At 40.7% G+C, this 22,742-nt stretch overlaps 1 protein-coding gene across 4 annotated transcripts in view; it reads right to left on the bottom strand.

The window, feature by feature from the left end:
• Positions 1 to 246: 246 nt before the first annotated feature.
• Positions 247 to 22,742, bottom strand: part of PDE7B (phosphodiesterase 7B) — a 240,436-nt gene continuing 217,940 nt past the window's right edge. For all 4 annotated transcript variants that reach the window (XM_067542271.1, XM_067542268.1, XM_067542270.1 and 1 more), the window contains 5 exons: positions 14,959 to 15,050; positions 13,757 to 13,901; positions 11,523 to 11,619; positions 9,801 to 9,881; positions 247 to 6,412 (listed from right to left, as the gene is read on the bottom strand). In XM_067542271.1, the coding sequence (XP_067398372.1) occupies positions 6,195 to 6,412; positions 9,801 to 9,881; positions 11,523 to 11,619; positions 13,757 to 13,901; positions 14,959 to 15,050 (633 nt within the window). In that variant the 3' untranslated portion in view covers positions 247 to 6,194. The remainder of the gene's footprint in view (positions 6,413 to 9,800; positions 9,882 to 11,522; positions 11,620 to 13,756; positions 13,902 to 14,958; positions 15,051 to 22,742) is intronic.

Raw genomic sequence — 22,742 nt, 5'->3', positions numbered from 1 at the left:
CCTCAAATTAAAGTCTCATTTTAGACTATAATGGTTAGAGATTGGTTTAGGTCCTGAAGCATGAGTTTTTTTTCTTCCTTCCAAAGCTCTCATTTTACTACTAACCGTTATAACTCTGGACATTTAGCCCTGTTTGAAAATCCTCATATTACCGTCTTGGGACAAAGACACAAAAACAATTGATTAACATTTATTCCTAGTGAAGCTCCAGTTAAATACCTGGAGTCACTTTAGGAATGGATTTGGGCCACCTTGTTTCTCCACTCCTCTTGTAAATTACCTATGCTAACATGTAACTTGCCGTAATGGTCAAAAGCCTTTTAACAAACAAAAGTATGGTACACTGGGGGGAGGGAGAATTCTGATGGTCTTTTCAAGACATAAAATTTCAGCAAGTGCTAAGCAAATGTTTCACAGATAACTGTTTCTTCTACCAATAAACGTCAGCTACATGTCATGCTGTGATTCTTTTTATTAACTGTCATCCTTTGACATGATGAATACTTACAGCAGTATGTAAAAAAAATGATACAATTAAGTCTCTTGTTTTAATTCTTGGCATCACTGCATAGCAGTCATAGCATTTTCACACAATCTGTGGCTTCCTTTTAGCTTGATACATACAACATATACACACACACACATATGAGCAGCATCCTAGACCCATTGAAGTCAATGGAAGCTGATTTCACTGGGACCAGGATTTAGCTCATATAGTTGTATTAGGTATGTGGATGGCTATGTAATACATTTTACAATAAACATGACATTTCTAAACAATTTAGTGTTCAAAGGTTAACAGAATATACTGTACATCCATGTCAAACCTTTTATGCTCTGCATATAAAAATTTGTGTACCTAAATATAGGATGGATTTTAGCAATAAATGATTGTTTGTGCCAATGGGAAAGTAAAACGTACACATTCATGCAGTACAGCGTGCCTTTTTAAAAATATTTGCATGGTTGGTTATTTCAGATGTAATCTTCTACTGTAAAAACAAAATTAACATAAGGCTAACTTTTATGCATAATTACTAATGACTTACAAATACCGATTTTTTGTAACACAAGTCAAGCAAAAGGGGCCAACTTATATCCAGTGACACAGCCTGGATATCACCAGGGAATAAATTATGGCTGGTACACTGACTGACTGGCCTAATGAATGTCTTCATTGCTACAGCTTGTGTGGTGTTCAGCCATAATTGGGGATGCCATGCCCACTATAGCTGTTGGGGTTTTTTTTTTTTCTCGGTTTTGGCTGAGTTAGGCTGTGGATTCTACTAACACTGATTAATGAAGTCTATGAGATGCATGTGAAAGATGGTCCATTTCATTTAGTGAGCTGCTTGTGATGTAAATGGAATTTCTTTTATACAACCTTACAATATAGGCTTAATGAATAGCACAAGTTAAAAACAATCAAAAAAAAATTAGAGATAGTAAAGAGCTAGCAGGTCATCCATTCTATGTGCTGCATTAAATAAAACAGCCCCTTTTTGGTTGGTTTGAACTTTGATTGGTAATTGTTTTGGGAAAGTGTTTGAAGAATGATGTGCAGTACAATCCTAGCTTGTTTAACACACATTTGGCCACTTCTCCTTCTGTTGCGCAGCATGAGAATGCAGCCCAATCTTGCTGTGTTTCGGGGCTTGGGAATGTAATGCAATAGCCTTTTCAATGCACATTTGTAGGCTGTCTCTTTTATCTAATTCATGTTTATCTGAAGCCTTGAGGTGCTCCATGATCCAAAGTCAGAGAAAGAGCCAGTTCGTCATTTTTGTCCATTCACCAACTCTGCTATGCTGGTGACATGGATTCCAAGTCTATACTCTTCCTGCAACCGTGATGTGTGTAGTGGTCTGCATTCTTGTGTTTTGCTAATGAGACCTTTGGCTGCTACTGTAACGTGTCTACTTTTCTTGCATTTGTTTTGTCTAAAATATGAATCATGTTGTGGGCTAAAACAGTGACCTGCCACAATCACTCTCTCTCTCTCTCTCTCTCTCTCTCTCTCTCTCATGTTTTACTTCTGTATTGCTTTCCTTTTTCTTTCATTAGTAGTCTAATGATGCAGCAAAAACACATGCATATATGCTTTATTGAATCAAGGCCTCATAGTCTAATTAAATCATTTTCCTTGCTTTAATTAAGATTTAATTACAGAAGTCACATCCATGGCCATCTATAATCTTTCCTTTAAGAAAACAAATTTGGGTTTTAACCAGGATAAGTGATATATTTTTTGTGTTGCGGTATGCTTGAGAGCTCTTCATTCAACCTTTTGTATTTTTTCGTCTGTGTGCTCTCTTCAGTACGTGCTTCTAAAATGTGAACCCAAGTGGAAAACTCTTGAACTTGAGCTGTGTAGACCCAATAGGTCTTCTTAAAAGAAGTAAGAATTCATTTACATAGATCTTCTATAAAGTGTCAAATGTGGCTAATGGGACAAAAGTCCATATCCTCCTCTTCTGTGCAAATGTTTAACTTTTCCCTGTCTTTCTATTCTATTGCCCGATTCCCAGCCTGGGTTTTTACAAGTATTTCTGTGCTCCAAACAAGACAATATATAATATATGAATCAACAGTGTATATTTAATTGCTGGTGGTATTGAATTGAGTGCATCAAGTGCAATCAGATGTCTTCCATGGGAAAATAAATGGTGTTACTCACCCAGAATTCCTGTTTTTTAGCACAGAGCCCAAAAGTATGTGGTTGGCAGGCATCTGCTCCCCCGGCTCACTTCAGAGCCCTCTTTTGGTGTGAACCTGTCTGGAGCACCTGAGGCAAACTGGCTGAGACCAGGGGTAGTCAATAGGCGGACTGGGGACCACCACCAGATGCTTTTGAACGGACACCAAAATCTTTTTATTTACTTATTATTATCATGTAATTTTTAAAATTATTCTCTTTTGCGTCTGGATCTTGACTATATTTTGACCAAGAAATTTGGACCTTGACAAAAAAATAATTGACTACCCCGACTTAGACCATGGCTAGTATAATTGCATTGATTTACATGTCATTTAGGTATATGCTGAAGCCAGCCTGAATTTTTCAAGTATTGGTACACCAGAAAGGTTATTGTTTGCACCTTGGCAGATGTGTGCATTTCAGTTTAATGAAAAGAGAGTCCCCATCTATTTTTAAGAGCAGCTTTTTTAGTTTAGAGTAGTTAAGAACTTTAACTTTATAAGGGTTGACATGAATAACAGGCCTTAGGTGCTAATAACAAAAGTCCAGGTGTACTGTGGACATCATAGCAGACCTGTGACTCTGCAAATATCTGTCCCTGGATCTATTTTTTACAAACTCCTCAGAACAGCAAATTAAGGTATGAAATGCCACAATGATCTGACTATCTTTACTAGCATGTAGCAACAAAAAGAGCTGGGAACATAGAGTAATGAATAGCTTGTTTCATTCAAAGCTATAGAACAGCTTAAAAAAATCTTCCAAGCTAACTGGAGAGGGGTTTACATTTATAATTAAAAACAAACAAAAGGGAAAGGGCATTCTCTTTCCCATTTCTGGAGAGACTTTAGAAACTTGCCTATCTTCTGAAGTGCTGTTTATCCTTTATGAGCTCTGCATTGTGAATAACAATTCCTGACTTGTTCTAAACCTGTAGAGCATCAGGAGGAAAAATAGGTCCCTAAAATAATGTAGCAGTACAATCTAACAAACAATCGAAGGGGCATTGATTTCAATCACAGAAGATGCAATGGTTAAAAAGACGACAACAGTGTTTTGGAAGGGACTTGCTCTTGTTCCACTACTTAAGCAGTGGTTCCTCCCTCCCTTGATTGCAGCCACTGTTAGTAAGGTCAGATAGCAAGCTGTAATGTGATTTGTGTCCCACTTGAAAGGTTTGTGGAAGAGGAATGTTCTCATTGTCCATTATCTACTACCACACGATATAAAATGCTAGGAGAGGACAAAGCTATTTGGCCCAACATGCTTCATGTTCCCAGTGTTATCTAAATTTCACCTTTCTTACTTCACTATGTGCTTCATACTCCTTCTCCAACAATTGATTCGACACATATATTACTCATTACATGCATGGCCTTCTTTACTATTACTTAGATTATGCCCTTAATTTATTGGACCTCTCCTGAGTATGAACATTTTATCTCTAACAACATTATTCATCCTTTTTATAATAAAAAAAATCCCTTATTATCTTGCACTTTTACAACAAGTTAACACATCTTTCTCAAACATTCTCTATAAACTTAGCCTTAACTGTGTTGACTGAAATTGCTCTCTCTCCAAGGCAATCATGTCGCATAATACAATGGTACTATTGTGGAGCCTGAAATGAAGGACAACTTTCTGTCAGAAAATTCTTTAAATAAGATTGACACAATTGTAAGGAGAAAAAATAACAACGGCATTGCACTTGCTATCAGAGTAACACACTAACAAACAAACAAACACTTTACTAAAACGTGTTGGTGCCCCTGGTAGAAGTCTAATCTCAATGTAAGAGGTTAAGGAGCTCTCAATGACTGTCCCAACAGAGGATGTTTATGGTGTAGGTTACAATGCATATCTTTCACAAATGTTGGAAGCTAGAAAGGGAAATGACTGCATAACTATGGCCAGTAATAGTTAAAACAGGAGGTTACTAGAGTGGCTACAAAATATTTCCCTTCATTAAGTGAGATTTAAAAATGATAAAAGCTGGGTACAGTTATTTTTATTAAAGGGGGAAAAATACCTAAAAACTTCATCTAAAGACTAAAAAATAAATAAATAAAAATGAAATTACAGTTCTGCATCATTTCAGAAAGCAAATGGAATCTAGAACTGCCAGAATGCTGGATCAAAACCAGCATCCAAACTTCGATTGGATGTGTCTGGCATTGTAGCCCACGCTGCTACTTAAAAAAATTAAAACTCATGAATACATGTTCACCAGTTTGAACTGTAAAAATATTGCTGTTTAAAAAAAAACAAAACTTCAGGCTTTGGGAAGCATCCAATTAGACGGAGCGTGCCCTGTGCCCTGGATTTAAACAATATGGGTTCATATGGAATGCATGTGAAGTTTCCAGAAAATGCCCTGACAGATTTCATTCTTTTTTGACCTTTGATGGAAGGCTGAAAATGGCAAGACAATTCAGATGATGCTAGGATTTGGGCAGCTAGCAGCTGATGGAGGATGCTAAAAGTTAAGGCCTTTATCTGCAAACAATAGTGTATTAATAAACTCTATACCATATTTACAAATGCTTTCTCTTGTATTAAAACGAACAGTATTCTGTTCACAGTGCCATTGTTTATACAGGTAGCAATCCCATAATACTTCAGTATTTTGGCATGGGAATCAGTAGCGCTTTGTATTTACAGAAAATGTACACGTGGATATAAACATGTCATTGAAACAGAGTCATCGAAAAGATAGATCTGGTAATGTTGCAAAGATTTAGACTGTACAACACCTTCCCTTTGATTTGCTGTTCCTCATGGTGAGAAGATGTCAGTCTCTTATCTAAAGTGGCATAAAAATGATGAACCAAATGAGCCTTGTCATGCTTGCGTTTTGTGTGTGTGTGTGTGTACATAGAGTACCCTCGGTCCAATGTTTTTAGATTGGTTGTCTAGTGCACAGAATACAAAAGTTAAAAAGGTTTTTTAGTTATTATAATTATTAAAATATGGGCTTCTCTCCTCTGTGCACTCTCATTCAGCCAGTGTCCTCTGAGTTCTGAAGATGCTGGTGGTTTAATGCGCAGTCCAGCTGCCAGACTGAAAACTGTGTATGGCGTCCCGGGCCTATGTACAGCTACCTGTCACAGTATGAGCAAAGGTAAATGAACTATGTGACCAAGAGTACTTCTTCCTCTTTAATCCTCCCCTGTTAGTTGGTAGCCACTTGCTGGTCCAGCTTCAGCACTACTGAACTGAGTTCCTTATTCAAGCAGTTAATGATCAGAAGTGATGAATGGCTTTAGATATATGTTGAAGGATGAGGAAAAGGAGGGAGGGAATTCAAAGGAGCTCAGATTTGAAACCCAGAAGTAGGGTGAGTTTATTCACGAGGACCCTTATAGCTTCTGCTTCCCTTTTTCTTCCCTTTCCACATTGTTGATGATGGCCTCGCAGCTCCTTATGATTTGGCTTTCTGTTGTGACTAACAAAGAAGAGACAGCAGTATTATAAGGAAGAGTCAAAACTGGCACTATGGGATGTCGCCTTCATTTAAAGTCTGCTCCTCATGTTCAGTCACTTGACCTGAGCGGTCATTGCTCCTGCTCCTGCTGTGTTGCTTGTGGAGCAAACTCCTCCACTTGGCCTTGTTCCTCCTGAGATGGCTTAGCATATTTTCAGAGAGGGGTGTGTCTCCTGTAAAGTTGGCCCATTCCTCAAAGAGTGGCTCTACGATGTAGGTCATGAAACCTGGGGAAACACATGAGCCAAGACATGTAAGGAGCAGTATCATTCACCAAATGCCTTTCCCTGCAGTTTAGGTATATAAAGTGCAGTGAACAAAGTCACAAAACCCCAGAGAGAAGTAACAATAAGCCCCTAGCTCAGACCCCCGAAACGGAGCATTATGGAATTTGTTCCCTGGGACCATTGCAAAGTCAGATTGGCTGGCTCTGTCTGTATCATAATTGAAACCTGTTTAAGACAGCACCTTTTGTAGGTAACTTTCTGTCCTGAAATCTCTCTAAAGTATTCTCACACTTACTGTGACCAGTTCTACTCCATGTATATTAGATCTCTTCTTTTAAGCAGCTGACTTTTATCCTTCCCTTAAATGGTTGCTTAAGGTAGATTTCACTGTATGTGCATTTTATACAATGTGCATCATGACTTTTATGGGCTAGTTCTGAGCTGTACATAATGGAGTTATTTACAAAATTTAGTCCAAGTGCAAATCCCTGAGCCGGAAATGAACGTATGCTCTTATTTGAAAAGAGCCGTAACAGCACAATTAAGATGGGCTGTTTTGGTTTTAGTTCTCTGTTTAGTCAGAGGCTGTGGGTTCTTGTAACACATACAAGCCACAGCGTGGCCCTTTTTTGTATGGCAGTGTGTAGGCCAGGATGGTGACTTAGAGCTCTGCGTTGGCATATAATGTGGAAATGATCTAGTGCCTCTGAATGTTGGGATGGTATCACTCTTCTAACCCATGGATAGTGGGAGGGATTTTATTACCCACATTACTTTTCGCGCTACAGCAGCTGCAGTGGCAAAGTGTGCACAGGCATAGTGAATATTTTAATTACATCTCTAACTGAGGAGGATTTAATACTTTTTTTATATGATACAAAAGGATCACTTTTGATGGAAGAGAAAACAAATTAAGGCTGTGACTGCAGATTGATTTAAAAAAGTGGGCTGTTAAATTAAAGTTCTGCTTTCAGTTTCTCCTGAAACTATTGCACTGGTTGTGTAATAATGCAGCATAGGAGATGTTTATAAATGTGCACTGCTGACTGCAGTGCAGATTAACAGAATTTCATAAATAAATGATCCTAAACAAGGCAAGCATAATGCATCATAAAATATGCTCTGTTCATCAGACATGTGTAGTTTACTTTTACAAAACAGAACATTTACTACAAGTCAGAAGTATTATGCATATCACTAATCAAGTCTTAAAATTCTAGTGAGAGCTCACTATAGCACGCTCCTGTTCAGTCTTAGGTGAGAAACCAGGTGAAACAACCATATTGTGTGAAGTAATGCTGATCAGTGATATTCTGCTGTAATTTAAAAAGATATCAATATATCTTTTTTGGTTTTTTATCACATTTACTCCTTTTCACAGTAAGTGACATTTTGGAATATTACTTTATTCAGTAAACTATGTATATATGTATATACATATACCTTTGATCACCTTGCTTATATATTTCTGCCAATACTGTATTTCTTCCCTCATTTGTCTTCACAAACTTAATCTGAGAAAAGATCAGATTCTCTTTAAAAAGGGCTCTAACTTTCATTGAAATAATAAAAATAAGGGTAGCTAGCACCTGGCATCCAAGGACCCAAAACAGCTTCAGACACTTTTTACTCCTCATAACACACCTGTGAATAGTTATGGTTATTCCAGTCTTACAAATAGGGAAACTGAGACCCAAGAAGGTCAAAGGTCAGAAAAGGAGTATGTCAATGCTTAGAATTAGAACTTGGGTTTTCTGACTCCTGGTCCCTTGCTGTATGGAGACTTTCCAGCATTTGGAGTCTTTTTCAGAAGATTGCCTCTCACACACATGCTAAGAGAGACCCATCCAAAGAAAAAGTGAAGCAATGTTTTTGACAAGCAAACCTATATGCCTGAATGTTGCCATTGATACATAATCCCAACCTGACTAAGGTACTAACTCCTCATATGTCCATTGGGAAAAGAATTTGCACTACTAAAATCATTGCTGTGTGTCGGTGCCTGCTGGGACCAATGTTGCTATTAGGTGTGTGCTCTGAAATGCCTCAGGTTTACAGAACCCTATGTGAAGAGCTGAATGTCCCTAGGTTTTTCTACTATTGCTTTATTTAGCCACTGCTGACCTAATTATTTTTGTTCCTTGTGTGACTCTCACAATCTAGAAAGGTCTGTTTCAACTTCACGCTTTGCAAAACTTGTTACTAATGTTGCTGCTCTGTAGGAAAAGATTATTCCATGGCAAAGTTTCATATCAGCTAAGAGGAACTTGATGTCGGTGGTGGGGTGAATCAGAATTGCCCAGCTCAAAGCAATTACAAATGGAGAATCAAAAAGACCAAACAATTACTTAATATCATGTTTTTAAACTTGTTTCCACCTCATGTGTTCCATGGCTTGGAGTAGAGGAGAAGGAGCAAACAAATTTTAAATAACACAGTTGTTTATTGGTGAATATTTGGCACAGTATCTGAAAGGTTACGCAACTGCCCAGTCATGCACATGGTCTGAAACTAGGTGCATTTTGAAAACACTGAGTAAAAATAAACCATTGGGCTGCTGGGGTGGTCTACAAACAGTGCACTGGAGCCTGAGCTTAGCCTTCATCACACTTTCCAGGATGGGAGGGCTGTGGAGGTAGCAGACCCAGCTCTTGTGGGGAGGGAAAGCCTGTGCTGTTTTTGAATGGACCACCTCCTGTCCCCTTGTTGCTCAGTGCACTGTTAGGCTTTGATGGCAGCTGCAGCCTGCTAGTCTTGGTGGAGCATAGTTGCAGTGTGAGAACTTGGAGGAAGACGGAAAGGAGGAAAATCAGGATTCTAGAGAACTCGTGGAAAACAATGAATGATTCATTCAGAGTCCTTGAGAAACCATCTTCTGCTGGTTTGCTAACTAGATTATGTACCCATTGCAGCATGAGCACTGGATTATGGAGTGTTCAGTGGGATTTTTGTGGGGGGTCAGAATGGGAAGTAGGGATTGAATTAGTTTAACTGGGAGGCACTAAATAGGTAAAAGGTTTCATGAAACCCTTTACTTCACTCAGGACTTACATTGCCATGGGAGTGCTTGCCCTTATGGCACCAAACAGGTGACATATTCCACTAAGTAGGGATCATGCTGCAACTGTCTGAACTTTGAGGACCACTCAGCCTAATGTGCTGCCACTGTGTCACTCCTCTGCTTGTTTATATTACTGCTGCACTCAGCCTTGCTCTGGGTTCATGTGGCCTGCTTGGAAAATGGATTTTATTTTCATCCTATATTACTTCTGGGGTTATTGAAGTTTTTGATATAAAACTATAAATCTATTTCCTGCTTATGTTGTGTTGCACCTGGGAGGTAGAGACAGGAGGAAAAAGAGACAAAAAGAATGAAAGTTCAGCTCACCAATTTGTATACTAGGTATCGAGTCCTTCTGCTGATTACAAAGAGGGCTTATTTCCAATTCAAATTTTTGTTCCAGATCACCTACCAAAAAGAAAGGAGAACAAAAATGTTGGCAATTTTGAATATGATCTTTTATTCCTTATAATATGGATGGAAAAGCAAATCCTAGGAGAATTGAAATCTGTATTAACCCTTACATTTCATCTCCATTTGATGCCCAGATGGACATCACAGTTTTGAAGACAGACTGAAAGTCTCAACATGATCATACAGTGCTTCCACATAGAAATCTGCAGTTAGGTACTATGATGAAGGGCCTGTTATACATGCTTAAACAAATAAAATCAACAATTTAAGATGTCACAGGAAATGGCTGTAAGCAGGCTGATTCTCTGATTCATAGAAATAGAAGAATGTGTCTCCATCCATGACCCGCCAAGACAGCTGTACTCTCTGCGACAACACAGCTAAGAAAACCCAGAATGAAGTGCATGAGAGTTGGAGAGAAATTGCTATCAGCAGAGGGGACATGGCTGTTGAATGAGCTACCAGGGGACATTTGATGAACCTAACATCTGAACACTATTGGAACACACTACAATACTCTTCTTTATGATATAGCTTCTCTTACACACACTGGAAAGCTTTGAAAAACTGAGCCCCGATATTTGCCTCTTTAACCCAGTTGAGAGATGATGCCATACTAGAAAGCTGTGTATTTATTTTCAAGTAATGGTATAGCTGCAGCAATGCTAGCAGTGGTATGGATAGGATTTGGGTGTTTTTACCACCATGTGACTGGTGTGAAACTGCCTATCAAGGCCAGCTATTTCTGGCAACCATGCTCAGTTGTGGTTTAAATTTGTAGCATGGACATGAAATTTCAGTAAATTCAGTACCCCCGAGCACTGTTCTTGCTCTTCTACCATCTTTACCCCTCCTTTGGGCTCTGTTGACACTACTAAAAGAGGATTTAACAGTGATTAAACTCCACTGCATCCCCTCTGCGTTGTAGCACAATCTGGCCTGGCCTGTGTGGATGGAGCCAAATGGTAGGTTGTTACCATGTTCAAAAACCACGTTTAGCTTTGCTCTCTGCAGGAGTTAGAAAATGTTTATAGTTAGTTCCAAAAGCTTTGGCTCACCCACTCTGGCCCTCTAAATTGCATTAGAACTTGGCTTAGTGGGAAGTGTGTTCAGGCTGTGTCTAGTTTCCCTGCATCTGTAAATAGAGGAGTAGGAAAGAGCAAGTGTAACACCGTAAGTCTAGGAACTGTAGTGATATTTTGGAAAGTGGGCGAAACCACAGGTGATGGATGCGTAATTTCTGTGCAGTGCATCCCGGGCAGCGGGGGATGGAGAGAGGTTCAATTCAGAGCAGAAAACAATGACCAGAAGGCATTTGAAGATGATTCAGATTTTGAACAGTTAATTAAAGGTCCAAGACACAGCAGAACCGCCCTCACTGACACCGTCTTACAGGGGCAATCAGGTCAAAGAAATACCTGCTACTCTATTTCATTTCCTCCTTTTGCCTGCATTACCAAACCACATGCAAAATAAGGCCACATTTCTGCTCGTCATCATACTTTTGTGGGAGATTTCAGGGGGCAATTGGGTAGTTGAGCAAATGCCACTTCAGATTAGCCAATTTCTCTCTTGTAACATTAAGGGCCTTAAAGAACAAGGTGAAAGGTGAATTCAGTATGGCAGAGGGCTGACCTTGCCGGTAGAATTCCTCACAGACCCTTTCACTCCACTGCTTGCTCATCTCCCAGAGCCGGCAAGGATTGCAAATGTCAGCACACTTCAGCGCAATCTGAAAGTAAAGAAGGAAAGTGGTGTGGGGGGGAGAAGCAATGATTAGCTAGCAGTCGTTCAGCATTACATTTATTGCACTCTGAGGTGCTGTGAAACTGCTTGGCCCTGCAAGCTTGCTGCCAACGGGGCTTCAAGAATACCTTATAGAAACTGAGCCCTGCCCAAATGTGCCTCTTCAGGAAATAGCACTTATTCAAGCCTGTAACAAAACCTTCATTCAAAGCCCCATTTTATAGTAGCCAAAACGAGGGAAGCACCACATTCCAAGAGTGCAGAGCCTCTTGGATACGACTTGGCAAGCCAACAAAAGCTTCAGGCTGACTCTTGCTGCCTGCCTGCCTTGGCATCCCTCAGTGAGGGCAAGGAAATGAAGAGCCACGCCAGTGTGAAACTATTTGGGCATCACTTCTTTATGGGCTCCGTGAGTAACCTTACATATCACTTTAATTATGTTTGGGTTTGATATGTGTATACAGTCAGCTCAGATGGGTCAGCTGTGTTTTTGTTTGCTGAGCAAAGCACAGGACCCTCTGATTTGTCTCTGACTTGGTTTCACCTTGCTAGCAGTTGAAAGTGCATTGCTGAGGTACAGCCAGCATAGGGTTGGCAAAGGAAGGAATTATAATCAAGTAGCTCCTCCTTCTTCAGCAGAGTAAGATGTGCAATAATCTGCCTGCCTTGCCCCCTTGAAACAAAATGTTTTCTGTGTGCTTTCTTCCTGGACAAAGTACATCTAGTTGATGGGTTTATTATCAGACTTCATGACAGATTGGGCAAAATGCTGGTGCAGATGCCAAAGGCATAGGGATTGCAGATTTTACCTATGGTAAAAGTCAGACCTCCTTTCTATAAAAGAAACTGAGGCAGAGAAAGGGTGCAACTTATTTGATAGGTACTGTGGGCTCTAGTCAACAGACATGAGACTAGAAATCAAGAGACCTGCATTCTAATTCCGGCTGAATGCTAACTAGCTTTGTGACCTCAAGAAAATTGCTCATGTTTTCTGAGCCTCAGTTTCCCCATCTGTAAAATGGGTATAAAAAGTTAACTACTAAAGTATGTTTGTAAACTTTTATAAGTAATATTGAGGCCAGTCAGTTTAATCCAATGGACCTTGAAGAAAAGCCTCTCTCTTCTCCCCTACTGTTCACAATTTTGAATTTTCACAGGAAAGGATGGTGGTTTTTCACATTTTCTCCACTGGAACCCAAGCTGTATTTTGCACCATCATTTTGCTCGATCTGTCATGAAGCATGATTACAAACCCATTGCCTAAATGTATGTGGTCCATGAAGAAACCAGGCATAAGACACTTTGTTCAAGGAGGCAAGATGGGCAAACTATTACAAATATTACAATTCTGAAGGAGTAGTTTCTTGAATATCATTCCTTCCCCCACCAGCCCTACTCCAGTTGTACCTCAGCAAAGCACTTTAAGCTGGCTGCAATTAATTTGTTTTTAACTGATGATAACTAGCTGAGGTGTTTTGTATGTTAAAAGCTTATTTCCAAGCAGACAGCTTTGTGGAGTGCTATTTCTACAGATAAACATGCAGCATACAGCTACCTTTAAGCTAACAGTGATGGTGGCATAATGGGTGGAAACTTGTCCTGAAAATACCCTTAACTACTGCAGTAGGGCTGGAAGAAGCAATTTGAGTCCATATGATTTAAATTCAATTTGGTTTTTTCATTATCTGGGGAAGAACCAAACAGAGACGTACGTCTCCATGCAGATGGAGATTAGGAGCATCAATGAAATGACCTCTGATTGGGCACCTACTGCCAACTCCTCTATGAAACAGCATTTTCAGTGTCTGGAGTAAGAGGCTGAGTCTCCTACCCTCTGCTGAAGTAGCAGTTGCCATGACAGGGGAAATAGTCAAGGGGAGAGAGATGTGGCAGGAGACAAAGTGGCCTGCAACTGAAGAGGTGAATAATAGTTGATCTTTTGCTGCATCTGCTATATGCAAATTATAACACCTGGTACGTGGGGAAGTATTGGAGGTACATTTTGCTTGCTTTGAAACACGGTAGGTGACAGTAGCAATGCAATTAAGATGGCAGATAATGGATATCCTGAGGCTGAGCTAACATACGTACATTGTTCCTTGAAGGAAAAAAAAAAAAAGTACCTGAAGCATAAAATGTCTGTCTTGTGCATCCTCCAATCTCAGATCATTATTTTCTAGGTGAGCTTTCAACCGGGTCAAAAACTCATTCTGTCTATTGATGTCTGTCGCCAAGATGAGGGAGCCCAGCTGCTGTTCGATATCCTGCCTGCAGGTAAGAAAAATGAGCTCTTTTGAACATGGGATTCTGACTCCAGCCAGCAGAGGGATTCCCCTTCATTGTTCTCCATTGGGATAGCTTGCAGGAGACCAGCAGTTTAGTTGGCTATGGGATGTATGTGGAATAGGCAATGTGGCAGAATAATCATGTTGGCGTAAATTGCCCAGAGAGCTTCCATAAGGTATTGTGAAGGCTGAAAACTAAACAGCACAATGTATTATTGGGTGGATACAAAAGGCATCTAGAAGAATCAATGTCATAGGATTTCAGATTGGCAGCCACACAAAAGCCAAAGCAGTGTACAGTCTTTCTTTAAAGAAGGACTGAAAAGAAGGGGATTAAGTGATTTAGGAGATTACTAATGGGATAGAGAGCCTGTCCCTTTTAGATAATCTGTTTGCATTCTGTGCAAATCACCAGTGATTAAAATAATATTGGAGAGCTGCTTGGTGGCACGTGTAAAGAACTTGTCTCCATCCATTTCCAAAGATCACCGCTATGCACACAAACAACTGCAGCAAAAAACCCAACACACACACAGTGCCTTCACCTTCCATCTCTGTCCTTTCTGCTGAGTTTGCCATCTTCTCACTCCACCTAGAGACTCAGTCGGATTTGAAGCACATTGCTCTGGTGGTGTGGGAGACACCTAGGGCATAGCTACATTAGGGATGCCTTCTAATTATTTCCCACCATTGTTAACACTAGCTCTGAGCAGATTTAATTGATATGGTGTAAAAAAACCTGGTGGCCATGGGTGACTTGTCAGCGCTTGGACTCCTAACAATGCTAATATTGGTGCAGCTGAGCAAGCATAAGCAACAGAGACAAACTTTTAGATAATATTCCTAATGATGGGCCAATTGCATCCCCCACACTACAAGACCATTGTGCTTTACATCAGCTTCAGGAGTGGGTGAGACACTAGCTCAACCTCCAATCAGCCCTTGGCCTCTCTGCTTAAGGTTTCTAATCAAGCAGTGAAGTAGGTCATTGGGCTTTTCCCCATGGAATTTATCAGCAAGTTTCACCTGGTGGCACTTACGTCATTTCCTTTGGCAGATGGGCAAGGAGCCTTGATTCTCGAAGCATGCCTATTGTGGATCTCCAGTGATGATTTTCTAACACCGAGACATTCTGAGGAGGAAGGAGGTAAGAAAATAAAAAGACATAGCAGATACATTTCTTACACTTAACAGAGATGTGTAAGATTTGCCAGACGGTATAATTGATCCATCGAATCAGGTTTCCTGCCACTACCAGTGAACAACACCTAACACTGCAGCCAAAGACCTCAAACCCCATGAAGTGTCCAGCTAACTTAAATGCTATATGTATGCCAATCCTCAGGCAATCAGGTCATGCCAAGAGACAGAGTTCTTCCTACTAGTGAATACTTCAAACACACTATATTATTTCAGAGACATTGGTGCACTAAGGGAACGCTTACAAATATTCAGAATAGCATTTGTTTATTAAATAGTTGCAAAGAAACAGTACAGATGAGCCGTTAAACAAATTCATTTTCAGTGTTTTAGTAACATTATAAGTGATGCATCTGTCCCTTCTCCTGTTTTCTGCTTTGCTCTTTTTTTGTTTTGTTTTCCATCTTTTCTCTACTCTTTCTCCCCTGTTCTCTTGCTGCTCTCTTTTTCATTCCACAAGTTGCATCCTTCCTTCTTTTACATCTTTGCCTCTCGATGCCCATCTTGCTACACTGAACCTACTAGCCTGTTCTGCTTAGATCTTGCTCTTCTGCACTAGTATCTTGCTCTGCTCTGCTCTGACCTTCCTCACATCTTCCCCAGCCCACATGTTCAATGAAATGAAAAACCAACAATATTTAGAACTGGTAAAAAGAAACGCTTTCTTGTGCATCACAAATCAGCCTGTGGAACTCACTGTCACAAGATATCACTCAGGCCAAAAGCTGAGCTGCTTTAAAAAAAAATGGGAGAAACATATGGATAAACCTACAGACCCAGAGATGCTAAAGGCAGGATTAAATCAAACCCAGAAAAGCTTTGGAAGAGATATAAGTCCTCATGCTTCAGGACATGAACTAGCTTTTAATTATTGAGGGTTAGGAAAATAGCTTTCCCTGGGGACAAGTTACTGCCTACTACAGCTTATTGCACCTTCTTCTAAAATATTTGGTACTGGCCACTGTGGGAGACATGATATGAGGCTAGGTGGCCCATGGGTCTGATACAGAATAGCAGGTCCTTTGCAAGTGGAACCTCAAAATGAAATTAGTGAGATACCTTGTCAGCATCACTTTTCTCTGCTCCCAAGTGAGGCTGAGACTCAAAATGAAACTGAGAAAACAGCCTGTCAATTTCATATTGAGGTTCCACTCACATATGGAGTTGGAAGGAAAGAAGCAAATGTGAGAGCCCAGAGGCCTTTGCATTCCACTTGCTGAGCTTACCATCCCTCTCCCCAACCAGTTTTTATGCCCTATCTCTTGAGATTTAATTACCCTGATTTTTATAGTTTGCATTATTCAGAGCGTCTAGGAAAATAATACAGAACAGGGAACTGATTACTCCATTTGAGGTTAATACTGGTGTCAGACAAGGATGTTTTGTGTCATCCATGATCTCTTTACTGGTAGTAGATTGGGCAATGAGAGAGACCACAGAACAACCAAGGGACGTACAATGGACTTTCACAAAGAAGTTAGAAGACCTTTACTTTGCAGATGACATCAACATACTCATAGCGGCATGCAAGCCAAAACAAATTATCTCCAGGCCTATGCACAATTAGGAGGGTTAAAAATCAACATTGAGAAAACTAAAACCCTGAGAATCAACGCACAACAAAAAAGTCCAATAACTCTTTCTGGGACTGGCATAGAAGAGGTCAATATTTCACATATCTTGGCAGTATTGTAAGTATAACAAGTGGAACAGGTGAAGACTTTAAAGCCAGAATAGTGAAAGCCCGACATGCTTGCTTAACGCTAAAGCTTATCTGGAGAAACAGAAATCTTGCTCTCTAAACTGAACTTTGAATATTTAACACTGTGAAGTCAGTCTTATGATATGGTACTGAATCTTGGAGACATACTTTACTATCTAAGCTCCAAGTTTTCCTAAACAGCTCCCTTAGACAAATCCTCAGTGCCAGATGGCCAGAAAAAAATCACACAGAGCTTTGGAGGGGGACGAAATAGAAACTGATAGGCCAGGAAATTACGGAACAAAAATTGAGATTGCTAGTACAAACATGGAAGAAAGACCCAAATAACATAACAAGGCAGGCATTGGACGAAAACCAGCAGGGCAAGAGATGACGTGATAGACCAGGGATAACATGGACATGCACAATAGAAGCAGAAGTGAAAGTTATCAGAATGACATGGGAAGAAGCTAAGACTGCAGCAAGAAAGATGGAAGGCAATGGTGAAGGCCCTTTATTCTGCCTGGAAAAGGCTGAAGATGAAGATAAGAATATAATTTGCATAGCCATAAAGGTGTCAGATCATGAAATTAGCAACTTTTTAAAATCCAGCCACTGCATTTGATTGGATGGGCTCCTGTGGCGATATGTCACCATTTGACTAACCACTAAGGGCTTGACCTTGCACTATTAAAGTCAATGGGAGTTTTGCCATTGACTTCAATGAGATCAGAATTAGAGTGTAAATTAAGTAGTAATTCCTTTTATTTTTTCTAAGTGTATTGCCTTTTTAATTTGATTGGTTGTCGCCTTGTTCTTTTATTAGTGGATAGGCTGGAAAGGAAGAACTGACTAACTTTCATTATACCTTCACATCCTAACTCCTTAACTCTTCCTCTTTCTAAGATATATAATCCTCCTTTTTGTAATCATGTCATATGTAATTCCCATCATACTTCTAACCATTTTCATTGCTCTTTATAGTCTCAGCTATATTTTCCTTTGTCAGATGACCAAAATTGGAAACAGTATTCGTATGAAAATAAACAATTGCTTGCTGCGTCATTGTAATGTTTTCTGCATTAAATTCTATGCCTTTTTTATGCACCAAATATCTGATTTGTTTTTCTAACAATCACTGCACACTCAGAAGATATCTTAATTGAGATATCTGTAATGACTCCCAAGTCATTTTCCTCTGAGGATCTCAGGGATTTGGAGAGTATGACTTTTAATGCAAAGTTAAGTTTATTTTTGACATTGTGCATTACTGTTCATTTAGCCAAGTTAAATTTAATCTATTCTCTTACTGTCCAATCGCCTAATGCATTTAAATACATCAGGATTTTCTCTCATAATATTATAGTTTTGACTAACCAAAATAATTGAGTCTAAGCAGAATTCACCAAAACAAAATTCACCAATTTCGTATGCTTTTACTGTCTTAATTCTTAAGGCCCAATCTTACTCCCTGCACACTGCTTGAATACATGGGTTATGTAATGGAAAATCCTGGACTGCAAGCATCAGTCTTCCTCCCCCACCCAAGGGTACCCATGCAAACCCTCTGTAGTCATTACTGTAGCCTTAGGGCTTCAAAACTTTCTGCAGTCCTCTACAGAGCCCTCGCAAATAAGTTTAAGCCACTGGGTTTGTTTTATTGTGGACCATTGACCATGGACCTGTTTTGCATTTATCCAAACTCTTCTATTCTACTCTGTTCTATACGGGTTTTTATAACATGCTCATCTCTGTAGTACCTGCGCGCTTTTCAGTAGTGCATTAAGCGATGTGACTACACATCTGTCACATGTTGTTTGTTCTCTCATCTTCTCCCCTGAGGGAGAAGAGTCTGGAGTGGAGTGTCTAGTTTAGGTAGGGTTTTGCTTTTTTGTCGGTTAAATATACGAGTTGCTTCGTGTTTATATTAGCGAAGGCAAGGTCAAAGAAATGCACCTCACACTTAGAGCAGAAAGTGATGGTTTGTGCTCCCCCAGGAACTAAGGCCATCACATTCTGCAGTCTCGAGCCACCCCTGGAGACGGTTCTGTCTCCCACACAGACAAGCTTTTACACTTATTGCTGAGCAGGCCATTGTGCCAGAGGAGCAAAGTCGTCAATCACGCTCTTCGTCCTGGAGCTTTAGATGGTGTTTTACATAACCTGTGCCCAGGCCCTGGACTGCTTTGAAGATAAAGACTGAGACCTTGAATTAGATTTGAAATTCTACAGGACGGCAGTATAGAGAACAAGTGTGATGTGCTCATGGTAGACTGTGTTGCTGAGCAGATGCGCTGCAGTGTTTTGTACTAGTTGGAGTTTCCTAAGTGCTGAAGGTTTCATGCTGAGGTACATTACGTTGCTGTAATCCAGCTGAGAGATGACCAAGGAATTCTACTGAGACTAGATTTTCCCTGGCAAGGATGGGACTTATTGTCTCTTAAAGTCCCTTCTGCTGTAGATGTCACTGCGCAAGACCCTTTGTGGCTCTCCGTGCCACGCCCTTCCCCTCAGGGCAACAGGGGTGCATTGAATTTGTTCTTATTTATCAGGGTCTTCTGTGGCCCTTACTTGGACTGGCGGATTGAGTCCACAATAACATATGTTTATTATTAATGCTGGTCCCTGCAATGACTGCTGGAACTCTCCACTATTAATCTCTCTCCATTCTGAGGAACAGTCACTCACCATTGCTATTGCTTTATCAATTTAGAATCTGCCCTGATAAGACTTTCCCTCTTGCTCCATGCTTAGTTGTTTTCCATCAGAGGCTCTAAGAAGGTTCCTTATTAAAAGCTTTTAGAAAATCCATCTAAATGATGCCCACTGGGTCAGTGTCATCTATTACCTTTTACTACTTAGAGGCACTAATTTCCAGTACAGAAGCCAGGATGATTTTGACATAGTCTGGTAACATTGTCTATTACTATTATTATTTATTTGTATTACCATTCTAGTCATGAGCCAGAACTTAATTGTGCTAGGTGCTGTACAGACACAGAACCAAAACAATAGTCCCTGCCTCAAACAATTGACAGTCTAAGTATAAGACTAGAATCCAACAGATGGATACAGACAGACCAGCTGCAGAGTACACAGAAATAATGAAACAATATTGTCTAAATAGACAAGACAGACAGAGGAGGGGGAGAATGGTGAAAACACATAAGCAGAGTGAGCAATGTGATGGCAACAAATGTCATGAGAGTGCCATGACTTTGTTTGTTTTTGTTTTTTGGGTGGGTTAAATTAGGAGGCGATCAGCTAAATGGAAAGAAAAGGAAAGAGGTGGGAAGGATGGGGCAGAGGAGGACAGTGAAGAAGGGGCAGGTGTGGAATGACGATGAGGTGAAGAGACTATGAGGAGGAAAGGGGAGGGTTGTAGCAAACAGCCAATCAGCACAGGGCAGAGAAAGTCAGAGAACATTCTGCAATTTTGAATGGAGTGTCCATAGGTTCCTGCTTTGGCTGCTTCTGGTCCTATCAGCTGGAGTCTCTGGCTATATGTTAAATATTACTTTATATTTAGACATTCAGTCGGCTTCCCTGGAGGGCACCAGACTAGTAATTTCTGGGAACTCCGGCTAGTGACTCAGTCAGTCATGAAAGCTATGATGGAATTAACACGATGTTCTTGGGGTTGTTCAGGTAAGAGAGAATTCAGAAATCTTTTGGGTTGGGTTTTTAAGCTGACAGTGGGAAATCAGGAGTCAGATGGAGCTGAAGCATAACTGTGAGAAGCTATTTGTTTATAGTTGGAGAGGCTGTTATGAGAATGTGCTTAGAGACCTGAAATTCTCAGAGAAAGCACACACTTCCTGGAAGGAAGCATGGCATTCTAGTATGCATGTCACCTATAGAAGGCATTGGGAGGGAACATGTCCTGAAGTATAAAACAAAGATGTGTGAGAAGAATCACACCTGGATGGACGAGACACACATGCAGGCATGGAAGAAATGAGAAGGTAATCTCGGGACTCGTTTATTTTTCATGTTTCTGGTATTTAAGCTACTGTTCATTTGTTTTCCATGCTCCTGGGGTGCTTATTTATGCATCTTATCTTGTTGATTTGACTTTGCTGTCAGTGTATATAAATAAATTACACACACAATGGACAGTGCTCAATGAATGAACAGCTAGTCAATGTTTTGCTTTATCCTTATTGTTCAATGTGTGACTCTAGACATTAATTCCTCCACATTATTCAAACCTGCTCTGAAGACAGAATTACTAATTTAGTGATGAGCACCAGAGAAAAAATCCATGACTATAGTATCGGAGTGCTTCGATTTATTTATTTATTTTCACAGCACTCCTGTTAGATGAGGAGGTGGTATTATCCCCATTTTACAGATGGGGAACTGAGGTACAGAAAGATTAAAGTTAAAAGTATTCATTCATTTTGGGTACCCAATTTGAGAAGTCTAGGACCTGATTTTTTACTGTACTTAGCTTTATATGTTCAAAGTACAGCTTTTGTGAGTGCTCAGTATTTCTGCAAATCATATCCCAGGGTTTGAAGCTGGGTACCTAGAAAATGAGGAACACATAATTAGTGTCCACCTGCATAGCGATTGGTTAGGTGATTTGCCCTCTGTGACAGAGACAGGGATATAATCCAGTTCCCCAGGGCAACATTCAACTGCTTTAACCATGAGACCAGCCTTTCTTTTCCTGCAATCCCTTGTCTCATTCACTATACACCTTCCAACTTCTGCAACAAATGAAGCAGACAAAATACCTAATCTCATCTCAATCTTTGCCCCCACCCAAATGTCTCTCAGCCCCTTCCCCACTTCCCAAGCCTGGTTTTCCTGCACAGTTAGACCCAGTCTCCCTACCTGCCTATTCCCAGTCCCAGTCTCTCCATCATAGCCACTTCAACTCCCAGCCAGGCAGGCTCCCTGTCGCAGCCTACTCCTTCTGCCACCTCCATCATGGTTCCACATGCAACAGTCTAATTTCCTGATGTGCTTGGCTCGTAGCGTGTGAAATTCATTTCAAGCACACAAACGCAGCGGTATTGTGAAGGTGAAGAGCAAAATCCACCCCCAAGCTCAAATGCAGGGTGCAGGTCAGCATTGCCAGTCCCAGCAGCTACTACTGCATCCTGTGAGCTGGAATAGCATCCCTTGCACCTCCCCCTGGCTTGTGTGAGGCGATAGGGCCACTGGAGCCACATCCTTTTGAATCCCCTGGCTCTGGTGCAATGCTGCCCTCTGCAGCTCCCTCCACAAACCTGCTGTGGAAGATGAATGGGATGGGGAGTGGTGGGTCTTTGCACAAGCCCTCCAAGGTGAATTGCAGCCAAGATGCCCAATGTGTCCTGGATTTATAATATGAAGATGAAAAGCTACTTAACCCCATAATATTCCTAACACAGCACACTCTAATGGTGTCTACTGAGACAGCGACATACACTGCGTACTGTGTAGCAGGGACTGTTACAACAGTGGCAACTGGTGCCCAAACCAAGGGATGGGGCTGGAGCTTGCATTTAGCTAATACCCACCAAACAGAGTGCCTCTGGTGCGGAGCATATGTTTAACCTTCAGATGGGAGAGGGGAGAAAAGTATCTCTAAGGGTACATCTATACTGACGGTGGCAAAGTCGCAGCCATCAGAGCGACCTATCTGGATTGATTGAGTGGTCAGTGTAGACCCACTCCATCAGTCCAGAAGTCAACGCTGTTAATCCACCCCCTCAAGTGGTGCATTGCAGTGAAGGTGGTGCGCAGAAGGGAAGCACAGCAGTCGACGGGAGTTACGCAAGCTACTCGTGTAGCCTGTGTGAGTCCCGTTGACTGCCGCCGAATCGCCAGGTAAGCATAGACCAGGCCTAAGTGATACAGTGCTCCCAAAATTCTGCATTCAGTGGTGTGCAGTAAATAAGGGTTGGGGCCAGCCTTTGCAGTCTATCT

This window comes from Emydura macquarii, unplaced genomic scaffold, assembly GCF_026122565.2.
Source record: "Emydura macquarii macquarii isolate MOO-44397 ecotype Brisbane River unplaced genomic scaffold, CSIRO-AGI_Emac_v2 contig_705, whole genome shotgun sequence".
Lineage (NCBI taxonomy): Eukaryota > Metazoa > Chordata > Testudines > Chelidae > Emydura > Emydura macquarii.
Note: the sequence above shows the minus strand (reverse complement) of the source record. Positions and strands in the feature narration are given on the sequence as shown.